This window comes from Dichotomopilus funicola, assembly GCF_033296635.1.
Source record: "Dichotomopilus funicola strain CBS 141.50 unplaced genomic scaffold C8A04scaffold_29, whole genome shotgun sequence".
Lineage (NCBI taxonomy): Eukaryota > Fungi > Ascomycota > Sordariomycetes > Sordariales > Chaetomiaceae > Dichotomopilus > Dichotomopilus funicola.
In genome coordinates this window covers 111457-134893 of record NW_026944050.1, presented here as the reverse complement: position 1 = coordinate 134893, position 23437 = coordinate 111457, and the positions used below count along the sequence as shown (strand labels likewise).

General features: G+C 55.7%; 7 protein-coding genes across 7 annotated transcripts; 4 read left to right on the top strand and 3 right to left on the bottom strand.

Annotated features, from left to right (window-relative positions):
* Nucleotides 1-235: 235 nt before the first annotated feature.
* On the top strand, nucleotides 236-1952 carry C8A04DRAFT_37081 (PIG-X; the record flags this gene model as incomplete). The annotated part of the gene is made up of 3 exons (XM_062783761.1): nucleotides 236-543; nucleotides 613-673; nucleotides 744-1952. 3 exons carry the CDS (start codon nucleotides 236-238, stop codon nucleotides 1950-1952), a joined length of 1578 nt encoding a protein of 525 aa, XP_062637218.1.
* A 1697-nt stretch (nucleotides 1953-3649) lies between these two features.
* Nucleotides 3650-4797, top strand: C8A04DRAFT_11977 (P-loop containing nucleoside triphosphate hydrolase protein; the record flags this gene model as incomplete). The annotated part of the gene is made up of 3 exons (XM_062777172.1): nucleotides 3650-3898; nucleotides 3970-4581; nucleotides 4660-4797. 3 exons carry the CDS (start codon nucleotides 3650-3652, stop codon nucleotides 4795-4797), a joined length of 999 nt encoding a protein of 332 aa, XP_062637217.1.
* Nucleotides 4798-5193: 396 nt separating this feature from the next.
* On the bottom strand, nucleotides 5194-6400 carry C8A04DRAFT_11963 (transcriptional regulation of mitochondrial recombination-domain-containing protein; the record flags this gene model as incomplete). The annotated part of the gene is made up of 3 exons (XM_062777165.1): nucleotides 5194-5637; nucleotides 5740-6039; nucleotides 6125-6400. 3 exons carry the CDS (start codon nucleotides 6398-6400, stop codon nucleotides 5194-5196), a joined length of 1020 nt encoding a protein of 339 aa, XP_062637216.1.
* Nucleotides 6401-7170: 770 nt separating this feature from the next.
* Nucleotides 7171-9948, bottom strand: C8A04DRAFT_11983 (heat shock protein HSP98; the record flags this gene model as incomplete). Its single annotated transcript, XM_062777174.1, has 1 exon — nucleotides 7171-9948. The coding sequence occupies one exon, from the start codon at nucleotides 9946-9948 to the stop codon at nucleotides 7171-7173; it is 2778 nt and encodes a 925-aa protein (XP_062637215.1).
* Nucleotides 9949-11252: 1304 nt separating this feature from the next.
* On the top strand, nucleotides 11253-12448 carry C8A04DRAFT_37078 (uncharacterized protein; the record flags this gene model as incomplete). The annotated part of the gene is made up of 2 exons (XM_062783760.1): nucleotides 11253-12369; nucleotides 12423-12448. The coding sequence occupies 2 exons, from the start codon at nucleotides 11253-11255 to the stop codon at nucleotides 12446-12448; spliced, it is 1143 nt and encodes a 380-aa protein (XP_062637214.1).
* A 2913-nt stretch (nucleotides 12449-15361) lies between these two features.
* On the top strand, nucleotides 15362-18048 carry C8A04DRAFT_28409 (uncharacterized protein; the record flags this gene model as incomplete). Its single annotated transcript, XM_062780634.1, has 3 exons — nucleotides 15362-16207; nucleotides 16322-16437; nucleotides 16521-18048. The coding sequence occupies 3 exons, from the start codon at nucleotides 15362-15364 to the stop codon at nucleotides 18046-18048; spliced, it is 2490 nt and encodes an 829-aa protein (XP_062637213.1).
* A 592-nt stretch (nucleotides 18049-18640) lies between these two features.
* C8A04DRAFT_11974 (uncharacterized protein) lies at nucleotides 18641-22568 on the bottom strand (the record flags this gene model as incomplete). The annotated part of the gene is made up of 2 exons (XM_062777170.1): nucleotides 18641-19903; nucleotides 19962-22568. 2 exons carry the CDS (start codon nucleotides 22566-22568, stop codon nucleotides 18641-18643), a joined length of 3870 nt encoding a protein of 1289 aa, XP_062637212.1.
* Nucleotides 22569-23437: the final 869 nt, after the last annotated feature.

Sequence of the window (23437 nt, the reverse complement as noted above, 5' to 3'; positions counted from 1 at the left end):
AGCTGACAACAACTCTTGGCGCTACATTGGTTGAGCTTGCCCCATTCAGCATTCATGCTCTCGCTTCACTCACCGAGCCTAAACAAACTCCAAAGCTTCCCTGCTGATTCAGCCAAGTTTGGTCACCAAAACCACCCTCCACAGCTCAGAAGTGTTATTGTGACAGCCGTGGCCCCCATTTTCTTACCTTACTATTATTTATTAGTACTGGCCCGAAACCGGGCTCGGTCCAGCCATGCGGGAACGAATCACGTTCATCCAGAAGCTGGGTGACTCCTTGGAGCCTTCGGCGTTGACAGTGGACAGTCGCAGTGGTACCATCAATGGACCCGAGATACGCGCTGTACGAGAAGACCGGTTGACCCTGGCCCACCCCGAATTGCCGCATGAGCTGCAAACACTGACTGCGGGTGCCCGGGACCTTCACATCCGATGGGTGAGCACCGATGCATATGGGGTGGTGAGCCCGTTGTTGGCAAGGCTGCCCCCCGGATTCCATCTCTTTTACGCCCCGGCTCGGGCCGGGGCCGATGATCTGTCGTCGTACGTCGTGCCTCTTTGGCCTGGGTAGCAATACGGATCCGTATCCTAATCCGTTCCGGTGGTGTGTAGGAACGAACTATGCTTAGCTCTAGGCGACATATTTGGCGGCATCTCGTGTACTAGTCTCACTGTAGGTTGCGTGTGTGTTGAGGTTCGACCCAGGTGTCCCTGTCCCTACCTTGGCTTACCAACAACCCTAGGAATCATTTACTTCCCTTGGGGACGATAGCTTCCAATACTACCAAGGGCTCGACTCTCTGTCGCAGTTTATCCGATATGCCAAACACCGACTATGCAGCCCAACAGATACTTCTTGCTCAACCAGGCTAGATGCCCTCTCCGGGGCCGGCTCACTAGACATCTCGTGGGAAGCCGCGAGGAACTTGCTCCAGATCACTGCCCTCTGGCCTTACGAACGCCAGCAAATACACGCCACGGCCCAACCACCGCGTCGGACTGAGGTTGGGATCCTCTCTACGGACAAACCAAAGACGCTCGAGGCCCACGAGATCGGCATTTCGGGATTGCTCACCGTTCTCGGCCAGGATTCGAAGCCGTCGCCGACCATGTTCACCTTCCCGTCGCGCCATCGCGATGCTGAGTCGGCCTTTTCCGCTGGCTTCCTGAACCCCACGGGCCTTCATCCCACACTTCAGCTCCGTCTGACCTCCACTCATCCGCCTCCGTTCTCGCCTTCAGGGGACAACAACGACGACAATGACTACACTACCGCAGCATGCCACCCCTACGCTTACCTTACCCTCCCTCGCGGCATCTTCGCCGACAAGTACCAGCTCTCCGACCCCCTCTTCCTCGCTTCCAAAAATCTATCCACTTTGCGCCACACCACCCAACCCGTCGACCTCGAAGGTCCTGAGTATGTCCTACCGCAATGGGGTTCCGCCATCCTACTGCAGCTAGCCGACCCCTCCCTCGTCCCATCATTGTCATCTGGCTCCGAGTGGACGGCCGAAATTCCCCTCCACCTACGCTACCTCGCTCCTTCGGCCGGCGCCGGCGGGTACTCTGCCGTGTCAATGCCGTACCCAGCAGTGTTCTGGGCATGTGAGCCCGGCGAGGACGAGCGGGAATCGGCTGCGGAGAAGTTCCCCCCAATGAATCCATTCGAGAAGACACATCTGGGGTATGATGAGCTGTTTGCGGCTGGTACGGTGTTTTGGCATGTCGAGCCCCAGCCGGCCGTCACCGCGAGCAGTCCATCGCTAGTGAACGAAGTGCGGGTGCCGGTACTTGACCTAGACCGGGCCGAGTGGGTGGGCGCAGGCACAACGGCGGCGGTGGTCATTGGGTTTGCGTGGGTGGTGTGGCGGCTAGCCGGTGTGTGGAAAAGCGGGGGTGGTAATGTCGTCGGGGAAACGAGGGAAGCGAAGCAAAAGAAGACACAGTAACAGACACAAGGAAGCGGCCGGTGAGGGTAATGGGGGGAAAGGGGAGTGGTGGCGCCAGATCGAGGGATCGGGGGGAATCTATGAATATAATTGTTGGATAATTAGCGGGTTAATTGTAGTCATAGCTCGGCAGGGGCTGCGGGGCAGGGATCGATTTATGTGTGCACTTCTCCAGGGTGTGCCGAAGGCGGCACAGGCGGGTCGTTGCGCGAGATGTTGTGCATTGAGCTTAGTCCAATAGGCTTGTTGGCGCAAGTGTACTGGTTTTGCATGCTGGCAGATTGTGAGAAGAACAAGCATTGTCGTGGGGGTGGTAAGCTTTGAGCAATTCAAGATGAGACGAATGGCACTTTTTGTTATATGCAGTGTACGCCGGGAACGGCAAGCAGACGTGTTTCCATCTTTTCTCCCATGTGGTGGATATCCAAGCAACAAGGCAGGACCGTCCCACACTACTCCAACGGCCGGTTCGATAACGCCGAGAAAAAACTGGTAACTACGTGTATGTTAATTCTGTTCTCCTTTCCTCAGGATGTTGTGTACCTGTGCTTGGCAGGGTTCAATGTGACGTCATCTGTTCCTCACTTGCTATTTGGATCTTTTGACTTTCAAATGGCTTCCCCAAATAACTTTTTTCCGAACTCTCGTTTTCTCTCAGGTCCTAATCCCCGTACTCCCTGCCCGCTCGCGTGTTTCCTGCAGCAACTATCGTTCGTATGTCCCGTCGGTTCAGCCCACCATCGACATCTCGCAGCAAGCATCAAGAGGCCGGAAGGAAAATTGTAACACTCCCGTCATAACGGCGCACCGAAAAAGACGAGAAGCAGGGGTTATGACAGCATGACCCCACAACAACGCGCGCATTTCAAGTCCTCCAGGGTGCCGCCCGGCCGGGGAAACCCACTGAACCATGCGGCGCTATTCGCCGCCCAGGGGCAGGTGGGGGTTGATCCGCACGTGCGTTGCGGGTTGACTCAAAGGCTACCCAATCTGGGTCGAGCTTTCTCTATCCACCTGTCTTCATCTCGTCTTGTCTTGCCTTGATCCCTTCCTGGAGCTCTGGATTCATGGAACTCCCCTCTTTTCCCTCGCCGTCGTCTCAATAAAGTCTGCAAGCGATGGCTTGACCGGTAGGATCTCCGTGGCTCTTCCCTGGCGATTCCTTGTGTCGCTAGTCGATACCTCGGTCCACCTGATTTAAGGGCCTGAGGAGAGAGGGGTTTCGAGGGGCTGGATGGGGCAGAAGGAGTTCGGTTCCTTGCGCCGTGACGTGGGGCCCCTCTTCTTGTTGTCTCAATTCTTTTGCCGCCAGAAGAAACTTCCATCGCTTGCTTGATGGGGAAGTACACTGCGGGCTGCGTATGCAGGTCTCGAATTCGGCGAGTCCGCCCGCCGCCACTCTTGCAGGCGAGCGCTGGATCTACTTACTTTGTAGGCCTAGTCTCGTCGAGCAATGCAAGCTTTATCGGGTAGTGATAACGTAGGTATCTCGTATGTTGTGGAAGGTATTTAAGTCTCTGGCGGAGTAAGGATTCTGCAGCCTCTTGTTCTGGCGCTCTCTGTTCCTAATCTGACCCGACCCTGTTTACCCTCCTCTCTTCCTTTCTCCTTTCTCCTTTTTTGTCTTCTCCCAACCAATCGCATTTTACATTGTCCGTACCTGTTGATCTCCCGAGATCACGTCAACGTTTTCCACCATGTCGAACAAGCCGATCCTTGTGGCTACCCACCCCCGGGCCTGCTCAACTGCCTTCGAACGAGTCTTCATGACCCGGACCGACGTTCTACATTGCGTCCACGAGCCGTTTGGCGATGCCTTCTACTTCGGCCCGGAACGATTGAGCGGTCGTTATGAGAACGACGGGCAGGCAAGGCAGGAGAGCGGATTTGCCAACACCACATATCGAGATGTGCTCGATGGTCTGTTAAACCCAGCCAACAGTGATGTAAGTCGCAAGTTGTACCCAGGTCTCGCCCTCTCAGCCTATCTTGCCTAGCACTGACACATCACACCCAGGGCAAACGGCTCTTCATCAAAGATATTGCCCATTATCTTCTCCCCCCTCATCAACAGCCCGTCAGCATCGCCCCATCCCTCGCCTCGAACGAAGCAAAACAATCAGCATCAGCACCGCAATCGCAACGCGCCAATCCCACAGTCCTCCCGGCATCTGCGCTCCGCGAATTCCACTTCACCTTCCTCATCCGCCACCCACGCCGTGCGATACCCTCTTACTACCGATGCACTGTCCCGCCGTTATCCACGCGCACCGGCTTCCACAAGTTCATGCCCAGTGAGGCCGGCTACGACGAGCTTCGCCGCCTCTTCGACTACCTCCTCCACGAAGGTCTGATCCAGCCAAAGTCCGGGGAGACAGCAAACGGTGTCAATGGTACCGGCTCCTCGGCCCTCAAGGTCACGGTCGTCGACGCCGATGACCTGTTGGACAAGCCAGCAGAAGTGGTGGAGGCCTTTTGCGCCGATATCGGCCTGGACTACCACGATGGCATGCTCAAATGGGGCGACGAAGAGAGTCAGCAGCGGGCGATTGCTGCATTTGCCAAGTGGGACGGGTTTCACGACGACGCGATTGCGAGCACTGAGCTACGGGCTAGGGTGCACGCTAAGGTGAGCGCTTCCGTTTTTTCCCCTCCCCCCTTCTGCTAGGTTCCTGGGTGACGGTAACGCTGACTCCATCCCTCACAGAAAACACCAACGGAAAAACAAGAGGATGAAGAGTGGCGCAACAAGTTTGGCGAGGAGGGTCAGAAAATCATTCGCGAGTGTGTCAATGCCAATGTGGCCGACTACGAGTATCTCAAGTCGTTTGCTATCAAGGTTTAAAGGGGGTTCAAGAGCCGGGGCGTCGGGGGACGGTGAAGGGGGAAGGGGCATAGATTGTTTAGCATTTGACCGGGGGGGAGTTGCTGTTTACCGGTTCTCGTCGCATGATACCCTTTCATTGGGTATACTATCTACCTTAACTACGTACTGTAATGTCAAATGGCGGGCATTCATTCATCTAGATGCTGTGCATTTTTTAGCGGCCATGGTGAGTCTTTATCGCGTGATATACATTTTACATACAGTACATACATGGTCGATGGTAGCTTTTTCTAGAAAAAAACTGCCCACCTCTCAAGGTTCTCTCTACCTGACTCGCTTGACTGAGACGACCTGTTTTGGGTAAAAATCTCGTTCGAGCCTCGAACCCGACGCAGAAAACCTCATACCATCTCCTTATTCTTTCTTCGTGGCTTCAGCTCCCGCTTCGGGCTTAATCTCACTGGCGTCGGCCGCCGCATCGGGCTTTGCCTCTGCAGCTGCTTGACTCTCCACAGTCGCTTCCTGGCCCTCCGCAACGGCCGTCTCCTTCTCTCCTTCCTGAGCTGCAGCTGCTTCTTTAGCAGCCTTCTCCGCCGCCGCTGCAGCCGCCACGACGTGTCTCTTTGGCGTCTTGACTGGCAGCCCAATGACGTGCGTCACGTTATCCGTCCACTCCGACGCGAAGTACTTGTCCTGCTCGTTGGCCCAGTACACGGTCGCCCCGTTGAGCGGGACGCCCCTGACTATTTGAGACACGCCGTCCTTGACCAGCTCGATCGTCGCCAATGCACGGCCGTGCCCGCTGGCAGGGCTATGATCCTCCGGGTCATCTGCGGGGGCGTTTGCGTCGACGGGAGCCTTCTCGACGGAGATGACCCTCTTTACGCCCGTCACGCCCGTCTTGTTCTTCCCGCGCTTTCCCATCCTCGGATCCCGGTCTTTCGCCACGTCGATGTCCACCATGCGGTTGGCTTTGCCAGCACCGGCCAGGACCGCAGCCAAGTCTGCGATACAATTGGCCCGCTGGTCGTTGAGGGCGTGACCACGCTCTTCGCGGCTCATGGCTAGCAGCGCCGGGTCTTCCCATTCGAGTTGATGACGCTTCTGGAACTCTCGCAGCTTTTGGTACACGCTGCGGCCAATGTCGCCGCGACCTTCCTCGAACTCGATAACGGCCAGCGGGTTCCAGTAGTCCCTTCGCAGCTTGGCGGGGACGAGCTTCTTGCCGGTGTAGGCGAACTGACGGAATGCTTTTGTGGGCTGGTAGGTAGACGAGAAGTGATCAGCGACGAAGTGGATAGGAACGCAAAGGTACGAGACGAGCATAGACAGAAAGAGAACCTACATTTAAATGAGGGTTCATAGAGAACACCGTATAATTTTCCACCATGTGGTTGTGTATATAGATGCGTTCGGCATGCCGCGGCGGAGGTAACCCGCGTGGGCGGTACCCCGGCTTGTCGGACCTCTTGAACTCTTGCTTTTCCACGGGCGCCGGCACAGACTCGCCACTCGTCGGCGTGCTCGTAGCGGCCGCTTGTGTACTGGCGCACCTCCTATTTTTTGTGGCTGCTAACGTCGGCGTCGTGGGCGTCTTTCTCGTCGCTGTCCCAGTTGTCATCGCCCTTGTCGCTGCTATCGTCCGTGTGGCCCGCGCCGGCCCGCCGTAATTGTGAAGGAGAATCGGTAGCTGGCTACTGCTTCGGAGAAGCGATAATGGCCGGAGAGAGCTCATCGTTTCGATTTTTCGTCGCCGTCGGTGGGGGTGTAGATGGGTTGAAAGGACGCGGGGTCAAGACGCTGGCCCAGGATGGAAGCACAGCTAGCTTCTTTGTGCCTAATCCTCGGGCTCTCCGGAGGAGGATTTACCGACGGATGTCGAGTTTGAAGATGGCCCGCTTCACGGCAGGCCCACGTTCAGACACCGGGGGGAAGTATTAAATGTTGCGATCGATATGGTGTGGGGTGGTGTTTCCCATCTTGTCTTTGAGTGCTAATAATTTTTGAGTGCCAGGGTTAGGACCAATTGGGGATGGCGACTGGTCAGAATTTGTGGGGCTTATGGTTGTTGAGCTTGGCGTTCTGTCCACCCAAGTGACTTCGCTCTGCACGAGACACGGAGGAAGCATCAGAGTCGTTTTTCCCTCTTGGTTTCATTTGAAGTACAAAGTTTCCATTTTTGTTAATGGTGAGGGAACTATCTACCTCTATAAACACTGGTCAATTGTTGACCGAATTATCCACCCCTAATTGGTAATAAAACACGTCGTTACAAAACCATAATACAAACGCTCCTCCCGCAACGCCAAATCGGAACCCATCATCATCATGCAACGGTCATCATTTTGGAGGTCGCCTCGGGCACCCTGTCCATCCACCTTTTCTTCCTCTTCAGTCATAAATATCTTCATCCATTGAATCTGGAGCCAGCTCATCCAATGCTTCGTCCTCGTCCACCAGCATATCCTCGTCCTCGCCTTCGCTGTCCTGGTGGTTAGGGAGGACCGTGACCTTGCCGTCGACAACGTCGACATTGGCGACCTCACCGTCACGGATGCTTCCGCGCAAGATGAGGATGGCCATGCGGTTAAGGACCTCCTTCTCGAGCAGACGCTGTAGAGGCCGAGCGCCGTAGGCGGGCGAGTAGCCAGCGGCGCCAAGCTTGTCTTTGGCGGCTTCCGACACGCGGATAAGGACATTACGGTCGTTGTCAGCAAGCCGTTTCTGGATCTCGCTGATGCGCAGGTCGACAATTTTGCGAATCTCGCGACGCGTCAGCCGATTGAAGATGACGATGGACGAGATACGGTTGAGGAACTCAGGCAAGAAATAGTTGCGCAGCGCGTTCATGACGAGCTCGCGCGTCGTGGGGTCAATCTTGCCGTCCTTGCCGTTCGGGCGCGCCAGGTACTCGGCGCCCAAGTTGGATGTCATGACCACGATGCAGTTCTTGGCGTCAATCATGCGGCCCTGTCCATCCGTGATGCGGCCATCGTCCATCAACTGCAGCAGCACCGTCAACACCTCCTTTGCCGCCTTCTCAACCTCGTCAAAAAGCAGGATAGAGAAAGGCTTCCGGCGAAGGGCTTCCGTCAGCTGCCCGCCCGCGTCGTGACCGACGTATCCAGGAGGTGCACCAATCATACGGCTGAGCGAGTGCCTCTCCTGGTACTCGGACATGTCGAAGCGGATCATGGCCTTGGCATCGTCAAACAAGAACTCCGCCAGTGCCTTGGTGAGAAGAGTTTTGCCGGTACCCGAGGGACCACAGAAGAGGAAACTCGGCGGCTGGTTCGGGTTGGCCAGGCCAGACCGCTGCAATCGGATGGCGTTGGACACGGATTGGACTGCCTCCTTTTGGCCGACCACGATATTGCCAAGCGCGCGCTCCATCTGCAGCAGCTTCTCCTTCTCCGACGTCTTGAGGCGAGTCACGGGAATGCCGGTCCAGCGGGCGACAATCTCGTTGATTTGGTCTGGCCCGACGACGTCGGTCACCATGGAACCGCCCAAATCAGCCCCGCTCTGGTTCAATGCTGCGTCGGCGGCGGCCTTCTCCTTCTCGAGCTGCCGGATGACCTGCTCTTGTTCGGGAATGGCGTAGTATTGCAAGTCGGCGGCACGGCTGTGGTCGCCCATCCGGCTGGCATCCTCAGCCTTGACCCGGAGGTTCTCTAGCTTCAACTTGGCCTCCTGGATATCTTTACCGCGCTGACGCTCGCGGTCATATTTCTCGCGCAGCGGTCGAAGCTCCTCCTCGACGTTCTCAGCATCCTGCTTCGCCTGAGCGAGGCGGGCCTTCGAGGCATCGTCCTTCTCACGGCCGAGTGCATGAATTTCGATCTTGAGCTGCCGCAAGCGACGCTCGAGAGAGTCAATTACCTCGGGCTGTGACTCCCGGGCGACTCGTACAGCCGCGGCCGCCTCATCGATAAGATCAACGGCCGAATCAGGGAGACGCCGAGAAGTAAGATAACGAGCAGCAAGGTTTGCAGAGGCGACGATGGCGGCATCGGCAATGTTGACACCATGGTGGACCTCGTACTTCTCCTTGAGCCCACGAAGAATGGAGACCGTCTCGGGGATCGACGGCTCCTTGACGAGGACCTGTTGGAAACGACGCTCGAAAGCGGCGTCCTTCTCGATGTACTTGCGGTACTCAGCCAATGTGGTAGCGCCAATACAGTGCAGCTGACCGCGAGCGAGCATGGGCTTAAGCAAGTTGGCCGCATCCATGCCGCCCTCACCAGATGAACCAGCGCCCATGAGGAGATGGATCTCGTCGACGAAGAGAACAATCATCTCCTTAGATTCCTGAATCTCCTTCAGGACCCCCTTCATACGCTCTTCGAACTCGCCGCGATACTTGCTACCAGCCACCAAGGCACCCACATCGAGGGAAAGGAGCTTGCAGGCTGCTAGATTATCAGGGACATCGGAGTTGACGATACGCTGGGCGAGACCCTCGACAACGGTCGTCTTGCCCACACCGGGCTCACCGATCAGCACCGGGTTGTTCTTGGTTCGGCGAGAAAGGATGCGAATGACGCGGCGAATTTCTTCCTCACGTCCGATGACCGGGTCAACCTTGCCTTCCCTGGCCATCGCCGTCATGTCGATAGTGAACTTAGCGAGGTTCTCATTCTCCTCTTCGGTGTCGGCGTTGCGTGAATCGACGCGCTTGGTGCCACGGATGGTCGTGATGGCATCCTGGATGAGCTTCGGCTTGGGGATATTGGCTTCCTTGAGTGCGTTCTGGATCGAGTGATCCTCCGACAGGGCGGTGATCAGATGATCGACAGCAATGTACGTGTCCTTCTGCACCTTCTGCAGGTCCATCGATTTGCGTAGTATGTTGTTGAAGGAGGGCGCCATCGAGACCTGGTCAGGTGGCGGGTCCTGGCTCGGGAGCCGGACGAGACTCTTCTTGAGAGAGCGGTCGAAGAGCTGAGGGTCACCGTGGGCCCGCTCAATAACCTGGCGGAAGAGGGAACTCGTCGTGCCTGGGGGGGCATTCTGCTGGTCTTTGCTCTGGTCGGGGAGAGGGTCGAGGAGAGCAACGGCGAGATGCAGCGGTAGAAGCTGGGAGTGGGCGTACTGCTCGGCCAGCACCATGGCGTCCTCCAACGCCTTCTTGGCACGGTCGGTGAACTCCATTTTCGAATTCATGTTGAATCAGTTTGGTACGAGACCGATGTCTCGACTCTGTTTCGTGCGGCTGTCTTGGACTATTAACTTCGGAAAGATAGTGGTTACGTCGTTGGTTCTTGATCAAGTCAAGTGACGTCAGGCTGCAATATTAGGGAGATATGGGGCAGCTGTTAGGATGGTTTCGTCGTCGTCCTCGAGCTTTGTTTGCAGAATGAAAAACAAGAGAACAGGAAGACCCAGCTCGGGGAACTTCAAGCACGATTATATCGTGAGATATGAGTGGGAAATCGGAGAACTTGAGGGTGCTCAAGCAAGAACCAGAAGTAGGTTGAAGATCCTCGAGGGAGCGGGCGGCAGCCAGGAGCCTCGTGGAAGCAGTGGAAGCATCCCGCAGGCTCCAGAAGCCCCTCGAACATTCAAACCAACAGCGTGGGGCAGCTTTAGACCAATGAGGGGCATGATTTTGATCTAACCCAAAACAGACCAACGGCTCCACAACAGCTTGACCAAGGGCCCCACTGATGACATCAGTCACGTGCATCTCTCGCGGCCCCCAACTCGGCCGCTCTGGAGTCACTTTGCCCGCATCAAGACGATTTCTTCAGACTGGCCACAAAACCGAGATCAGCTGCGCTGCCCCTTTATGGCCGTCACAAAGATGTGGCTTTCTCCCGCACCTAGAACAAGACACGGCTCAACAACGCAGCCGGTGGAGTTTGGATATGATGGCAATTACGACTTTCTGCCCTCGCATATCTTTGTCCTTGGATGGTTGATGCATACGCTCCCCCCATCTCCCCTCCCCCCGCAGCCCTAGAAAACCGGTCAAGCAGCGCGTGAAGTCGCCCGTGTGAAGTCGGCGGCAGATTCAGACGTCTTGTCGAACCTGTAGTTTCATACTTTTGGTGAGGGCGTGCCCGTGTACTAAATCCAGCTAGGAAAGCAGAGCCTGTTGAACCAGAGGCCAAGTAAGGTAACGATATCATGCCCCCGAGTAATGCTATTCTTCACCACATACACCGGTAGTAGGATTCAGGATTTGACGAGGTTCGGGTTCAACAAACTTGGAAAAGTCACATTCGCTGGTACCATGTCAGATGTCCATCTCATGCCCGACAGCAATGTTAATGATGACGTCCCTCTACGTCACCTCCGATCTGATGATCAGGACCGTATTCGTGGCAAGATACTAGCATATCGCAGTTGGCGTTCAAGACAAGCAACAACAAACGAAAAGCAGCGCAATTAGAGCTTCCCATGCACCTGGTTTAAGCTCAGATCCCAAATCCATGATCCACCGAATAAGACCCATAACACGCACAATGACTACCACAGCAACGGTTACCACCAACCCCAACCTCCTCCACTTCACCGAAGCGATGCGGCTCGTCTACGGCAATACCGACCAGCTCCCTGCCGACACCGTGTCCACTTGGACCGCGCCCTCCCAACCTGGGGCTGGCGGGCATCGCGGTCGGTACCTCTGGACCGACGCGTTCGGGGTTGTCAACTTCATCTCACTGGCGCGCGAGACGGGTTCCACAAGCTACCTGACCATTGCCCAGAGGCTGGCTAAGACAGTGCACGATGTGCTGGGCCGTACACGCGATGGAAAGGCACGGCTCCCACGGGCGACGGATGAAGAGCCGTTGGCTGGGGGGTTGAGGATCGGGAAGATGGAGGAGAAGGGGCCGGATGGGGACGGGCAGTATCATCATTATCTTACGCTATGGATGTTTGCGCTGGATCGGTTAGCAAGGGCCACGGGCGAAGGGGAGTATAACAGGCTTGCGGTGCAGTTGGCGAAGGCGATACATCCGCATTTTGTTCTGCGGCGAAGAAGGGGGAGTGAGCCAGATGTCGGTGGAAGTGCAAGTGTCGAAACGCTTCGGATGGTTTGGAAGATATCCACGGATATGAATACTGTGCTGGTCCCTTCGGAGGGTCATCTTGACGCGGCAACGGGATATGTCGTTTATAGTCTGTTACGACAGACGGCGAAAGACATCCATAGTGACTCTCCCTCCTCCAAGGCGGGTGATCTCAGCAGCGAGATTGAGGACTATCGGAGGCTGATGAACCGCACGGGTAAGCTAAGCGCTAGCCGCGATCCGCTGGACCTTGGGATGGGGTTATGGATGTGCCATTTTTTCAAGGGCAAAGAGGACTGGGCCGATTTATTGGGTGGCCAGAGCCTGGAGATGGCAGAGATGATATTGGACGAGGAAAGGGGGCTGATGGCCCGCGATGCTTCGAGGCGGCTGGCCTTCCGCGAATTTGGGACCTGTTTGGGCTTGCGTTGCTTCGGAGCTGAGGCCGGAATGGAGAAAAAGGTGCAGTCCGTGGTGGACTTTTGGCATCATTACTTAGAGAAGTCGACCGATGAGGATCTGCGACCGATTTCTTTGGTCATGTATGCTGCGGCGCTAGTACCCGGAGGTGAGTGTCTCCCAGGAGTGTTAAGTAGACTACGACTGACAATACCTCGTTAGCTTGGAAAGGTAACTATATTTCGTAGAAGCAATGAGTCACAAACGGGCGGGAGTCGGAACAAGTAAGTTGTCTTGCTCGTACCTCGCAACAGTTTGGAGAGGGAGAGGGGAAAGAGCAATACATAGGGCAAAGGGGCGGTCGCATTGGTGACCTGAGATTCAGGAATAACAACGCTGGGGTATGCTAAAGCAGATGCTTGGATCCGACCTCATGGTTGTTTCCCCCTGGATTTCCTCTTTTTATCATGTTGGTGTTGCGTTTGGAAGTTCCCTTGGTGAGGTTGTTCGGCAATCTCGGGTTTCGCTCGGGATCTGCTAGGAGCGGGTTAACTAGGGTTTACTCTACCCAACTCGCAGCTGCACTCCTGCTTCATTTCGACCTTCCACCTTCCACGCCTTGTTCATATCAAGCAATTGAGCCGTGAAAAGCAGACCACAGCGGCCCCCAGTTCCGTTCTGATTCACGGCTGGAAGGTACTTCCGGCGCTCTTATCTGGTCTAAGCATTCGGAAGGTCGTAAAATTGCTAGAGAGACCCCCAAGACCGCTCCGCGTCCCAATTGATAAAAATGACCTACCGTCTCGGCTGTAGTGCGCGTAGTAAACCGAGCTCCCTCGAAGACGATAATTTTCGACATCGTCCCTTCCCTGAACAATGGAGTATCGATAATCGCTCACGTTGTTAACGTCACCGGCGGGTCCGTTGTAGGTGTTGCCCTCTCTCAGACCCGGACAAACGCCGCCCATAGAGTGGGAGCTAACGTTTCCATCTCTTCCAGGCCCGTGTTTTGTTGCCGAGCATTGATACGAGGATTGATGTCGATTTTATCTTTGTGCGGGTTCGCATTGACGGCTCGGATACCCATCGCCGGCAACAATCGCGGGATGTCGTTATTCGCCGGTCTCGTCGCCTTTGGCGCTAGCATCACCTGGCAGTCCGAGATAGAGACGTGTCCAAATATTAACGAGCAAAGAGTGTGGTGCATATCTTAACACCACCACTCGGAAAGTGTTGGGCTCGGCATTCCGCATTCGCAAAGAAACCCCTTCGTATTCCCCACAGGGAGCATAATACATGCTGGATGGTGCGCCCGAGACGCAGTCACGAGTCAGTTTAATTTTCGTGCGGCCCAGGTGCCATCACTGGCAAACTTTGCCAACAGCGAGTCCGGTTGATAGAGTTCGATTACTCGGCGGCGGTATTCGTACTATCGAAGCATCTCTTGATCCCGCGGCTACCGGGCGGATACGGCGCGTCAGAGTCGCCTAGAAGAGATCCTCCAGGCTGGTACCTCGACGACGGGTCAACCTCATACGCGGAGCGTTCTAAAACCCATGCTCGCGTTCCTGTCCGACAAGACTCAGCTGACTTCCGAGATCAGCATCAGGTGCCCAGCCCTGTTGATGGGTTAAGCACATAATGTGCAAGGCCGTCCCGCCGGTGCTGGTTCTGTGTCTCGGTGTGGCCGCCCCTTTGCCAGGCAGGGAGTATTCCGAACCAGTCTGCCGCTGAACCCGACTGAAGCCGTAGGATTATTATCGTCGAGCACCCGAGTAGTGGGCTGGACGTGGCAGCAAGAGTCGAAATAAGTGAGGTTGTCTCGGTTGATTTGTCGAGAACGGCTCGTGCGTTGATGACAGGTCAGATGTTATACCGACGGCAGCGAGACCTCTCCCGCTCGAACTCGGAGATAACAACGAGAAAGCAAAGCAGGGGCGAGACCACCTGCCCCTTCTCCCAGATCCCCTCCGAAAATATAGCAAGTCGCTGACGTGAGACCCGCGGTACCGTTGGGGGCGACCATGCGACCACGACCATGCGAACATACCATCGCCGAACCTCCGCGCGTTTGACAGATCGGGGATCGTACCCTGCAACATCGGTCGACATCCCCCCCCCGCGCCATGGCACTTTGTGAACCTGGGCCGGATCGACATGCTGCAAGCTTGTACATAAGCATTGTGTCAGCTTGAGCACCACTAGGTTGAAACGGAACTTTTACCCACGAGAGCCTCGGTGGAGTGCGGCACTATCGTCTTTAGCACTTTTAGTTGTTACTTTGTTCCAATTCTCCCAGCCGGCGACTTCCCATTTTGCTTGAGAAACGAAGCTCCAGAACAAGGGACACAATTTGCCCCCCAATGCTCTGGTCGGATTACTCATATTTTCCAGGACAAATTAGGCAGCACACATTTGGGTTAAAAAACCTTGATTTGTCTTTTGCGTATACGGGGGTCAAACCCGTATCCGGTAGCATTGCCTCGTATAGTCTAGCTAAAGGGGGCCCGCTGCCGCCAAAACAACTCAACCGGCCGCCCCTGTTCTTTTTTGTTCAACTGACTAGTCTTGCACAAACCTGCAGGCCGTTCTCCGCGATGGACTGCAAGATCCCAGGGGCCAATGTTGGTGGTGTGTATCAGGGCCTGCTGACTTCTTGCTTGGTTGGTCCTCTGGCTGGCTGAGAAGAGGAAAAAAGGAGACCTAATGTGACGTGATAGCGCCTAGTTTGTGTGCACGGCAAACCCGCAACAGCCGCGGGTAACTAGTCGCAGAAGGAGGAAGAGTAGAAGAAGCCGAGGAGAGGAGTATAGAAGGCAGGGGACTTGATTCTTGTTGCCGTTTGAAGAAAACGTTGGAAAGGCCGCCAATCATGTCGACCATTGCTACTACCATACTCTTTTATCTTGCGTCTGGCTCCATATTGGCTGCTGCTGTTGCTCCCGTTGCAGCTACCCCGTTGCAGGTGCCTTCTCCTAAACGCCTTGTTTGGTAGTTACCCCTTTCAGCCCGCTGACCAGGTCTCCCAAGAAAGGGGTGATCTATAGTCTTTCTGCTAGATAAAAACAACGGCAACCACAAACCTCCTCCGTCGCTAGCTAGGTGGTTGGTCCTAAGAAGTCTGCAGTTTACCACGCTGTAGCTAGATAACAGTAGCAACCATGGACCACTTCAACGCAACCGTCAAGGACGGGAAGTTGGTCAAAACTCGCCGCGGCATGCAGGTCTCCAGGCAAAGATTCAACGGCATGTCCTTTGTCAACGCTTCCCCACACGATGTTAACGCTGTCGGGTCTGGACAGCCGACCCCCTGGGGTGTTCCGGGAGCGTCGGGTCCGTCACAGCAGCAGGAGATTAGGTTCATCGAGGAAGAGCACGGTGGCGATCACCATTTTCAACCAGAAGCCACTCAAAGAAGGAATATCGACTCCTCTGGGCAGCTGCCCTCGACTGCGGCCCACGGTGCACGACGGCGCCGAAAAGCCACCGTTAACAAAGGGAAATCGCCGACTGATACGACGCCCAAACTAAACACGCCACCGCACCAACCTTCGCCCCCGCCCTTTGGGGAACTGAGCTCCCAACTAGGACGTCCGCCCTTCGGCCGAGGCGAGCCCCAGCCGAACACAAACGCAGCGTCAGCCAGCCCGGTCGAGGGAGTCCCTAGGAGGCTCCAAGCCGAGCCGGCTCTAATAGACGACAGCCGATTCCATGGCTACTCCTCCTCGGGTTCACGCACCATGTACCCTTATGAAGACCTGATCACCTACAACCCCTCACGGGGCGCCGATATGTACTCGATGATAGCCGGCGACCGGGCCGCGCAGCACTGTGTGTTCATGTGCGGGGCCATGGTTGAGTCGGTTGAGATGGAACGACCCGAGCCTGAGGACCTTACGTATCACATATCGAGTGTCTGCGCCATTCTGAATCAGAAGCTGGGCCGGCAACAAAATGCTGTAGATGCGGTCACGCTACTATGCATATCAAAGTTGGCGTGCTTAGGGGTATGTACAGACCGGGTTTCCTTCTAGTTTTCTGACGTATAAGATATGAACATGACAACCCACCACTCAGGGCAACCTCGCTAACATGTCCATTTCCTCTCTTCTCCTTCCCAGTGTTTTGTCGGCCGTCTCGATCACTGGCACCTTCATATGTCCGGACTGCGAAAAGTGTTAGACCTCCATGGGGGGTTGGCCGGCTTACCACCATGGCTGCTAGCCTCGATGTATAAGTACGTGTGCTCGTGTTACTTCCCTATCTATGCGGCGCTACCTATCGAACCTCAAGTTAACCTCGTCCGCAATGGTAATTTAGAGCTGACCTCCGAGGAGCCACCGCTCTTGCCTCAACCCCCTATCTTCCATTCATTCGACAACAGCAGTATACCTCCCTTCTCCCCACAGAATTTCAAGAACACCAATCACCATCACCCGCTCACTCGCTCTCTACCCTCCTAAACCCGTTCCATATCCACCCAGACGTAATCGACGCTCTCTCCGCGCTAGCAGACTTAACCTCCGCCATCTATCTTGCTCGACGGCCCCGGCAACGATACCAGCAATTTCAACAACAACAACAGCCTAGCCAACCGAGCCAAACAAGCAACCCTCCAGCTCCTCTTCTATTTGACCCACACGTGTTCACAGAAGAATGGCAGCGCATCACCCATGTCCTGTTGACTCGCCCACGACCCCTTCGTGCCGCACCAACCATTGCAGATTGGCGTTCCGGGATGGGGATGAATCCATACTCGACAGAAACTAGGGTCTGGAACCAGGGGCGAGGCTCCCAAACTCAGGGGGGTTTTGGGTTGCAAATGGAGATGGAAATAGAGACGGGGGTGACGGAAAGCGGGGTAACAAAAAAGGAGGATGGTCCAATTGGGGGAGAAGGGGATAGGGAAAGGGTGACAGGGGCAGAGGCGGAGATGGGAGGGTACGGGGGAAATCATCGGTTAGTTCCGTCGGTTCCGATTATCCCTTTCCGGGAAGAAGAAGAGGGGGATATTGGCGAAGATGAGATGGAGGAACACACAAGGAGGAGGAAGAGCCCCGGCCACGAACGAGTCAGTCCACTTGAGCCCGCTCTTCGTATCGCTGCGCTACTGCACCTAAAGGAGTTGTTGCCAGACTGGCCACGCAATTCGGGAGGGTATGCGGTGATGTTGGCACTGTTACGATATCATTTGGAAGAGGTGCTGCAATGGTACGGAACTAGTGGAAGGGCTGCGAGAAGTGATCGTGGCACTGGAGACGGTAATGGTAAAGGGGAAGGTCGGAGGTCAACGGGCAGTGGTCATCCAGGCCCAGAAGTGAAGGAAGAAGAGCAGGACATAACAGAGGTTTTGGGATTGAGGATGTTTACCAGTCACAGAGATGACTTGGATGGTCACCGTGGCGATGATAACGATGCAAACCTCGACTTTGATGGAGACGAAGACCGATCCGACAACAGCAATGAAAGCACAATCCCACCCCCGGACCAACACAACCTCGCCTTTATCCGACCTATCCTCCTTTTTCTCGCCCTCGTCGGCAGCACCGTCTCTTCACATGCCGATATCAATGAAGGCCGCATTGCCACAGGAGACCGTTACCCCCAAGAGATATACCGCGACTGTTTAACGGGTGTGCTAGGGCTGAAGGGTCCAGACGAGGTTGACATCCTGGTCGGAAGGGATGGTCATGGGGATGGGGATGAAGGTGCAGAAGACAACTGGGCGCTAGTCAAGATGTTTCGGTTGGAAATGGTTTTTAATGCAGGGGAAGTGCATGGCGAGAGGGAACACTGGGAAAGGGGGGCGATGTTGCGGAGGATTGTTGCTGGGACCGTGGGGATATGAACGAATCCCAGTTTCAATGGAGAAGGGGGCTGCAGCAAAGAGATACGAGATGAAGAAGGCCAAGGACACCGGGTTGACTGGAATAGACTTGAGGAATATAAGTGGGATGGTTGGCTGACCCAGGCGTTACACACCCAACGGGTGGTAAGAAGTGAGCATTGTACGGTAAGTAGGATATTACCTAGGTGTCAATATATCTAGAAGTGTACAGTTAGCATAAAGAATAGGTTGGGAAAGGAAAAGGGCCGGTAGCCCAACGCGATATACAGGACGTTACTCCGTTTGGTGTCCCCTGCACCCTAGGAACTATTGACGAACTGCGCCATAAATATTACATATACGCTACGGCGGACAAACCGCGCCTGTCGCGCAAGTTTCCAACATTGCCCAGCAAATACGAGACGCACCTCACAGAAGGCATCATGGCTCTCATTTTGTGTACCCGAACTACCTAGACCAGACCTCTCTCTAAAATGGCTGTCAGTCAAATAAGGAAATTATAGATATTACAATCTCGCCACACCTGTCCGAACCGAGCGAATCACCCCCAAACTCCCTGAAATCCCCCTTTCCCTGCCTCATTCACTCACACTCACTCGTCATCATTCGCATCCACCATGCTCGTATCACCTTTAACACCCTCCTCCTCAACACCAGGAGTAGGCGCATCACCACCACCAGTAGCCGCCTCCTCTTCCTCATCACTCTCATCCAGAATCCTCCCACGGCGCGACCTCTTATTCTGCGGTCGCCTGGCCACCGTCTCTTCCTCATCATCATCCCCGCCCCCCTTCTCACTGCCCGCATCAACATCCATGCGATCCTCATCCCCTCCAGCACTGGCCTCAGTATTCCTAGACGACGCCGACCTGCGTCGCTGCAGTCTCCTCCGCTGCAGCTGTCTCGGCCGTCTCTCAGCCCCGCTCTCCTCCTCTCCCGTGCCCGACGCCGCAGTGCGGCTCCGGCTGCGGCGCGCCGAGCGTTCCAATGCGCGCTCGGCACGCTCCAGCGGATCGTCGTCGTCGTCATCGGCTCCACTTCTGCCGCGATAGTCGCCCTCGTTGTCGTCGCTATCGTCGCTGTCGACGACGATCTCGGCAGACTTGAACTTGGAGTTCTCCTTCTTGGTCGCTAGGCGTTGCTTCTTCTTGGGCGGGCGCTTGCTGCGGCTGCGAGCGGCACCACCACCACCGCCACCGCCGGCGTCGGAATCCTCGGCGTCCGAGCCGGCTGGGGATGATGCGGCCTTCTTCTTGCGGCTTCGCTTGGAGGCGGGCTCGCCGGAGCGGGAATCGCGGTCGCGACGTGAAGCGGCGGCGCGCTTCTTGCGCTTGACTTTCTCACCCGTCTCGCTGTCGGTCGTCATCTCGGCCGCGATGCGGGCGCGGTCATCTTCGGCGCGCTGCTCGGCTAGGGCGCGGTCGCGCACGGCGATTTCCTCGCGTTCCTTGCGGATCTTCTCCTGGCGCTCGCGTTCGGCTTCTTCTACCTTGCGGCGCTCGGCCTCACGACGGCGGAGCTCGGCTTGGCGCTGTTCAAGTGCGGCCGCGAGCTTCTCTTTGTTCTTGGCCTCGTACTCGCGCTGGCTGGCCAGGGCACGTTCGAGTTGCTTGCGCTGTGTGTTGCGCGCCATGTTTGCGCGCTGCTCGATGTCGTGCTTTGGGTACGGCGGCGAGGGGGACGCGGCAATCTCGTCGAGCGCCTTGATGGCGGACTCGAGACCCTCGGCGGCCTCCTCGAGCTGGAACGAGGTGCGCTCGCTGTCACGCATGGAGTGTAGAGTGAGAGCGAGCTGGATTTGCACAAAGGCGATGTTGAACTTGAAGTGTAGCTGCTCCGGGGCAATGGAAAGAGCCTAGAGAGAACTTATTAGCTTAACCGGAAAGGGGGAGGTCGGGTGAGGATTTTCTGACCTTCTTAGCGTGCTCAAGGGCCATCTTATACGCCTCAAGGTTCTTCTCCGCGCGGCCCTTGTTGAGCCAGGTCCGGCCGAGGCACGAGATGATGCCTGCATCGTTCGCTTTGCCCTCCTTGGAGAGAGCCATCTCGTAGCTCTCAATGGCTTTGCTGAACTGGCGCAGCTCGACGTAAATGTGGCCCAGGTTGACATACACATGAGGATCCTGGATAGTCTCGCGAACCTTGAGGAAGATCTGCAGGGCGTTCTTGTAGTCCTTCCTGTCCTCCACAAGAGCGATAGCCACACCCTGAGCGGCATATGCATTCTTGGGATCCAGTTGAAGGGCTTTGTCAAAGAACTCAACCGCGCGGTTGTAAGCGGCGCTCCGCTTCTGCTTATCCTGCTCGGTCTCGCGACGCATCTCACGCGCAGACATGAGGTGGAGGTTACCCATGCCGACGAGGGCGTAGCGGTCGTGCTTGTCGTAATTCTGTAAAGTGTGCTTGTAATGGCGCTGCTCGGGGTCCTCTGCGATGTTGGCTGGCCTCTTCTTGAGGTTCACCCGGCTTAGGAACCAGCCGTATAGCGAGCGGACCTCAATGTCGGACGGGTTCTCCTGGTACAACTTTGCTACAGCATCGGGGCCCTCCTTGGTGGGGTTCCTGCGCAGCTTGATGTAAGCCAGCCTTGTCTGCGCGTCGGTGTAGTCACTGTGGCGGCTCAGCAACTGCTCATATGTCTCAACCGCCTTGTCAACATCGCCTTCCGATTCGTAGCTCCGACCGAGATTGAAGGAGATAGTCGTCAGGAGCGCATCGATGTCCAGATCATTCTCCGTCTGGCTGATGCGGGCACAAGAATCGAGGGCGGCTTGGAAAAACTGGGTAGCCAGCGGGTGCTTCCCATCCTGAGAGTAGAAGCAGCCGATGTTGTTAAGCAGCTGTGGCGGAAGGAGTTTTCGAAGGGCAGCACGGGTCGCAGCCTCGTCTTGAGCATCCGCAGGATACTCAGACTGGGGGACTTGGTCAATCTCCAACTGCTCCACCTGCTGGAGGCACAGCAGCGCCTTGTCCGGGTTCTCATTCTCGTACAGGCGCGCGAGGTTGAGGAGCACAGAAGCATCAGGCGATAGATTCTTCTTGGGGTCTTTCCAGGCAATGCGCACGCTCTCCAAGAGACCAATAGCTTTCTTGGCCTCGGCGCTCTTGTCCTCCTTGACGGTCGCTGACTGGTTGGTAAACACCTCTTCAGCATACAGCGTGCCCAGCAGGATCATGGCCTCGTAATTCTTGGCATTCTGAATCATCTTGTCCAGCAAGAGCTTCGCCTCGCCGAGATCATTCTTCAGCACCGAAAGCTGCGCAACACCAAATTTGGCGGGCAGGTAGCCGCGGTCATTGCCGCCCCTGGCATCGTCGGCACGACGGTAGTAGTCCCTCGCGCGCTCCAACGCACCATCGTAGTGCTCCTTTCTAGCGAGGAGATACCAACCGTCGCTGGCAATAGCGTTGACATCGGTGTATTGGATGGCCTTATGGGCAAGAGAGTCGACATTCCCAAATTGCTTGCGAGAAAGGAAGTAGCCGGCGAAGGTGGCGCATGTGAGTGGGAGGTTCTTGTCGAGCTTAAACGACTTCTGTGTGTACTCGGTCATGGCCTTCTTGTACAACCTGATGAACTCTGGGCTATTGGTCGGCACATGGCCACTCGCATCTAAATGGTAGAGGCCGAGAAGAATGTTTGCGTGCTTAGAGTCGGGGTTGATCTCGACGCAGCGTTCCCAGGCAATCTTGGCGTCGTCCTTAAAACCCAATTGCCAAAAGCAGCAGCCAATGCCGAGGCGCGGATCCGGGTCGACGAACTCGGGCATCTTGGTGACAACTTCTTGGTACGAGGCCAAGGCCTCTGGATACTTCCCGAGAGAGAAGAGCGCGCGCGCTTTGCCTAGGACGGCCAACATATTCTTCCCTTGCGAAACGCGGACGGCCTCCTCAAACGACTTGAGAGCGTTTCGCAGCTGCTCTCCCTTGTTCGAATCCACCGCGCCAGGGGCCTTAGAAGATGTTTGAAGCGAGGCCTTGAGGAGGATTAGGACGCCACGGGCGAGGAAAAGAGGCGGGAAAGCCGGGTTGATGCGCGAGGCGTCGTTGAGGCTCTGGGTGGCCTGCTGAAGATAGTACTCCTTTGTCTTCGTCTCCGAGGCCAGCGCGCCCTCGGGGGCCACTCTTGGCGCGTCTCTGCTTTTCCATAAATACAGCCAACAGACGCAAGTGATGATGCTGAGCTTCTCACGCGGATTGGCCTGCAAGACATTGGCACCACGCGCCAGCATCTCAATCGCAAAGTCGATCTTGTTCTGTTTCGCATAGGCCATCGCCACCGTCATCCAATATTCTCGGGGAGATTGTTCGTTCTCGAAAACGGAGCAGAGCTCGGTCGGGTCGTCGGGCAGGACTTGCAGGTCAATCTCGACCTCGACGTCATCTTGCATCGGAATGTCGATGGTTGGTGGGATGTCGGAAAAACGCTTGCTCTTGGGAAGATGGGCGGCGACCCCGTTGGTGCCCTTTGTAGCCCCATCGGAGCCATTGATCTGGCTGCTGAGGAGTGTGGAAGTCATTGCGACTTGGTTCGACGCGTTTCGCGTGTGGTCGGTCGGATCAGTGCCGAAAGGGAAAGAAAGGCGTCAAATCAGTCTTTGCCTGACTATTTCTATCCCTTTCTTGACTCGAATTCGAGAATAGGCGTGCGCAGCGTCGAGAAAATGGTCGAGATCGTCAAATCCGACAAGAATCTGAGCCTTCCACTCGCGTTTGCAGCGGAACTTGCATTGAAGTTTAATCCAGTGTTAGGTAGAAGATTGATGTTTATCGCCAGTATCGCATCGTGGTGGGATAAGTGAATTCTCGTCGGCCCAGGGAGGGGTGTGGATGCTCGTGGCGGAGAGGTATTGTCGCGTTGGAGTGTGCCTATTGTTCACCATTGATGGGGAGCCGCGAATAGGGAGTTCCACTCTTTCAATGGGCCGCGATGAGGCTGAGAAGGTCAGTGCAGTGGACCCTGCAAAGGAAAACGGCTTACAGGGCCCCCATGTCTCGGTGAGAATTTTCATTGGACAACCACCCGAACAACAAGGCTGTCAACCCACCCTCCAACTCCCACCTCAGCTCCACGAAGCCATACCTTCCTCTCGAACCGAGCACAGTCACGTTCCCCGGAAATGATGAATTAAACCATAATAAGTTTTTTGACCGATGCCAGTCATGTTACCACCTGTCCATATGGAACATGGAACCATACTGTTAACTCGGAAAGTCTACATACACTAATTACTTCTACATGAATTACAGAACGAGATGGCTAAATGAACCAGGGCTCTTGTAAATGGCAGTAGTTAGAAAGTATTTGCTGATATAATTGCAAAAGCTTACCTAGGTACCTGAGGTACCCATGGAAAGAATAATAACGTTTTGACCTTTATCGGTATTA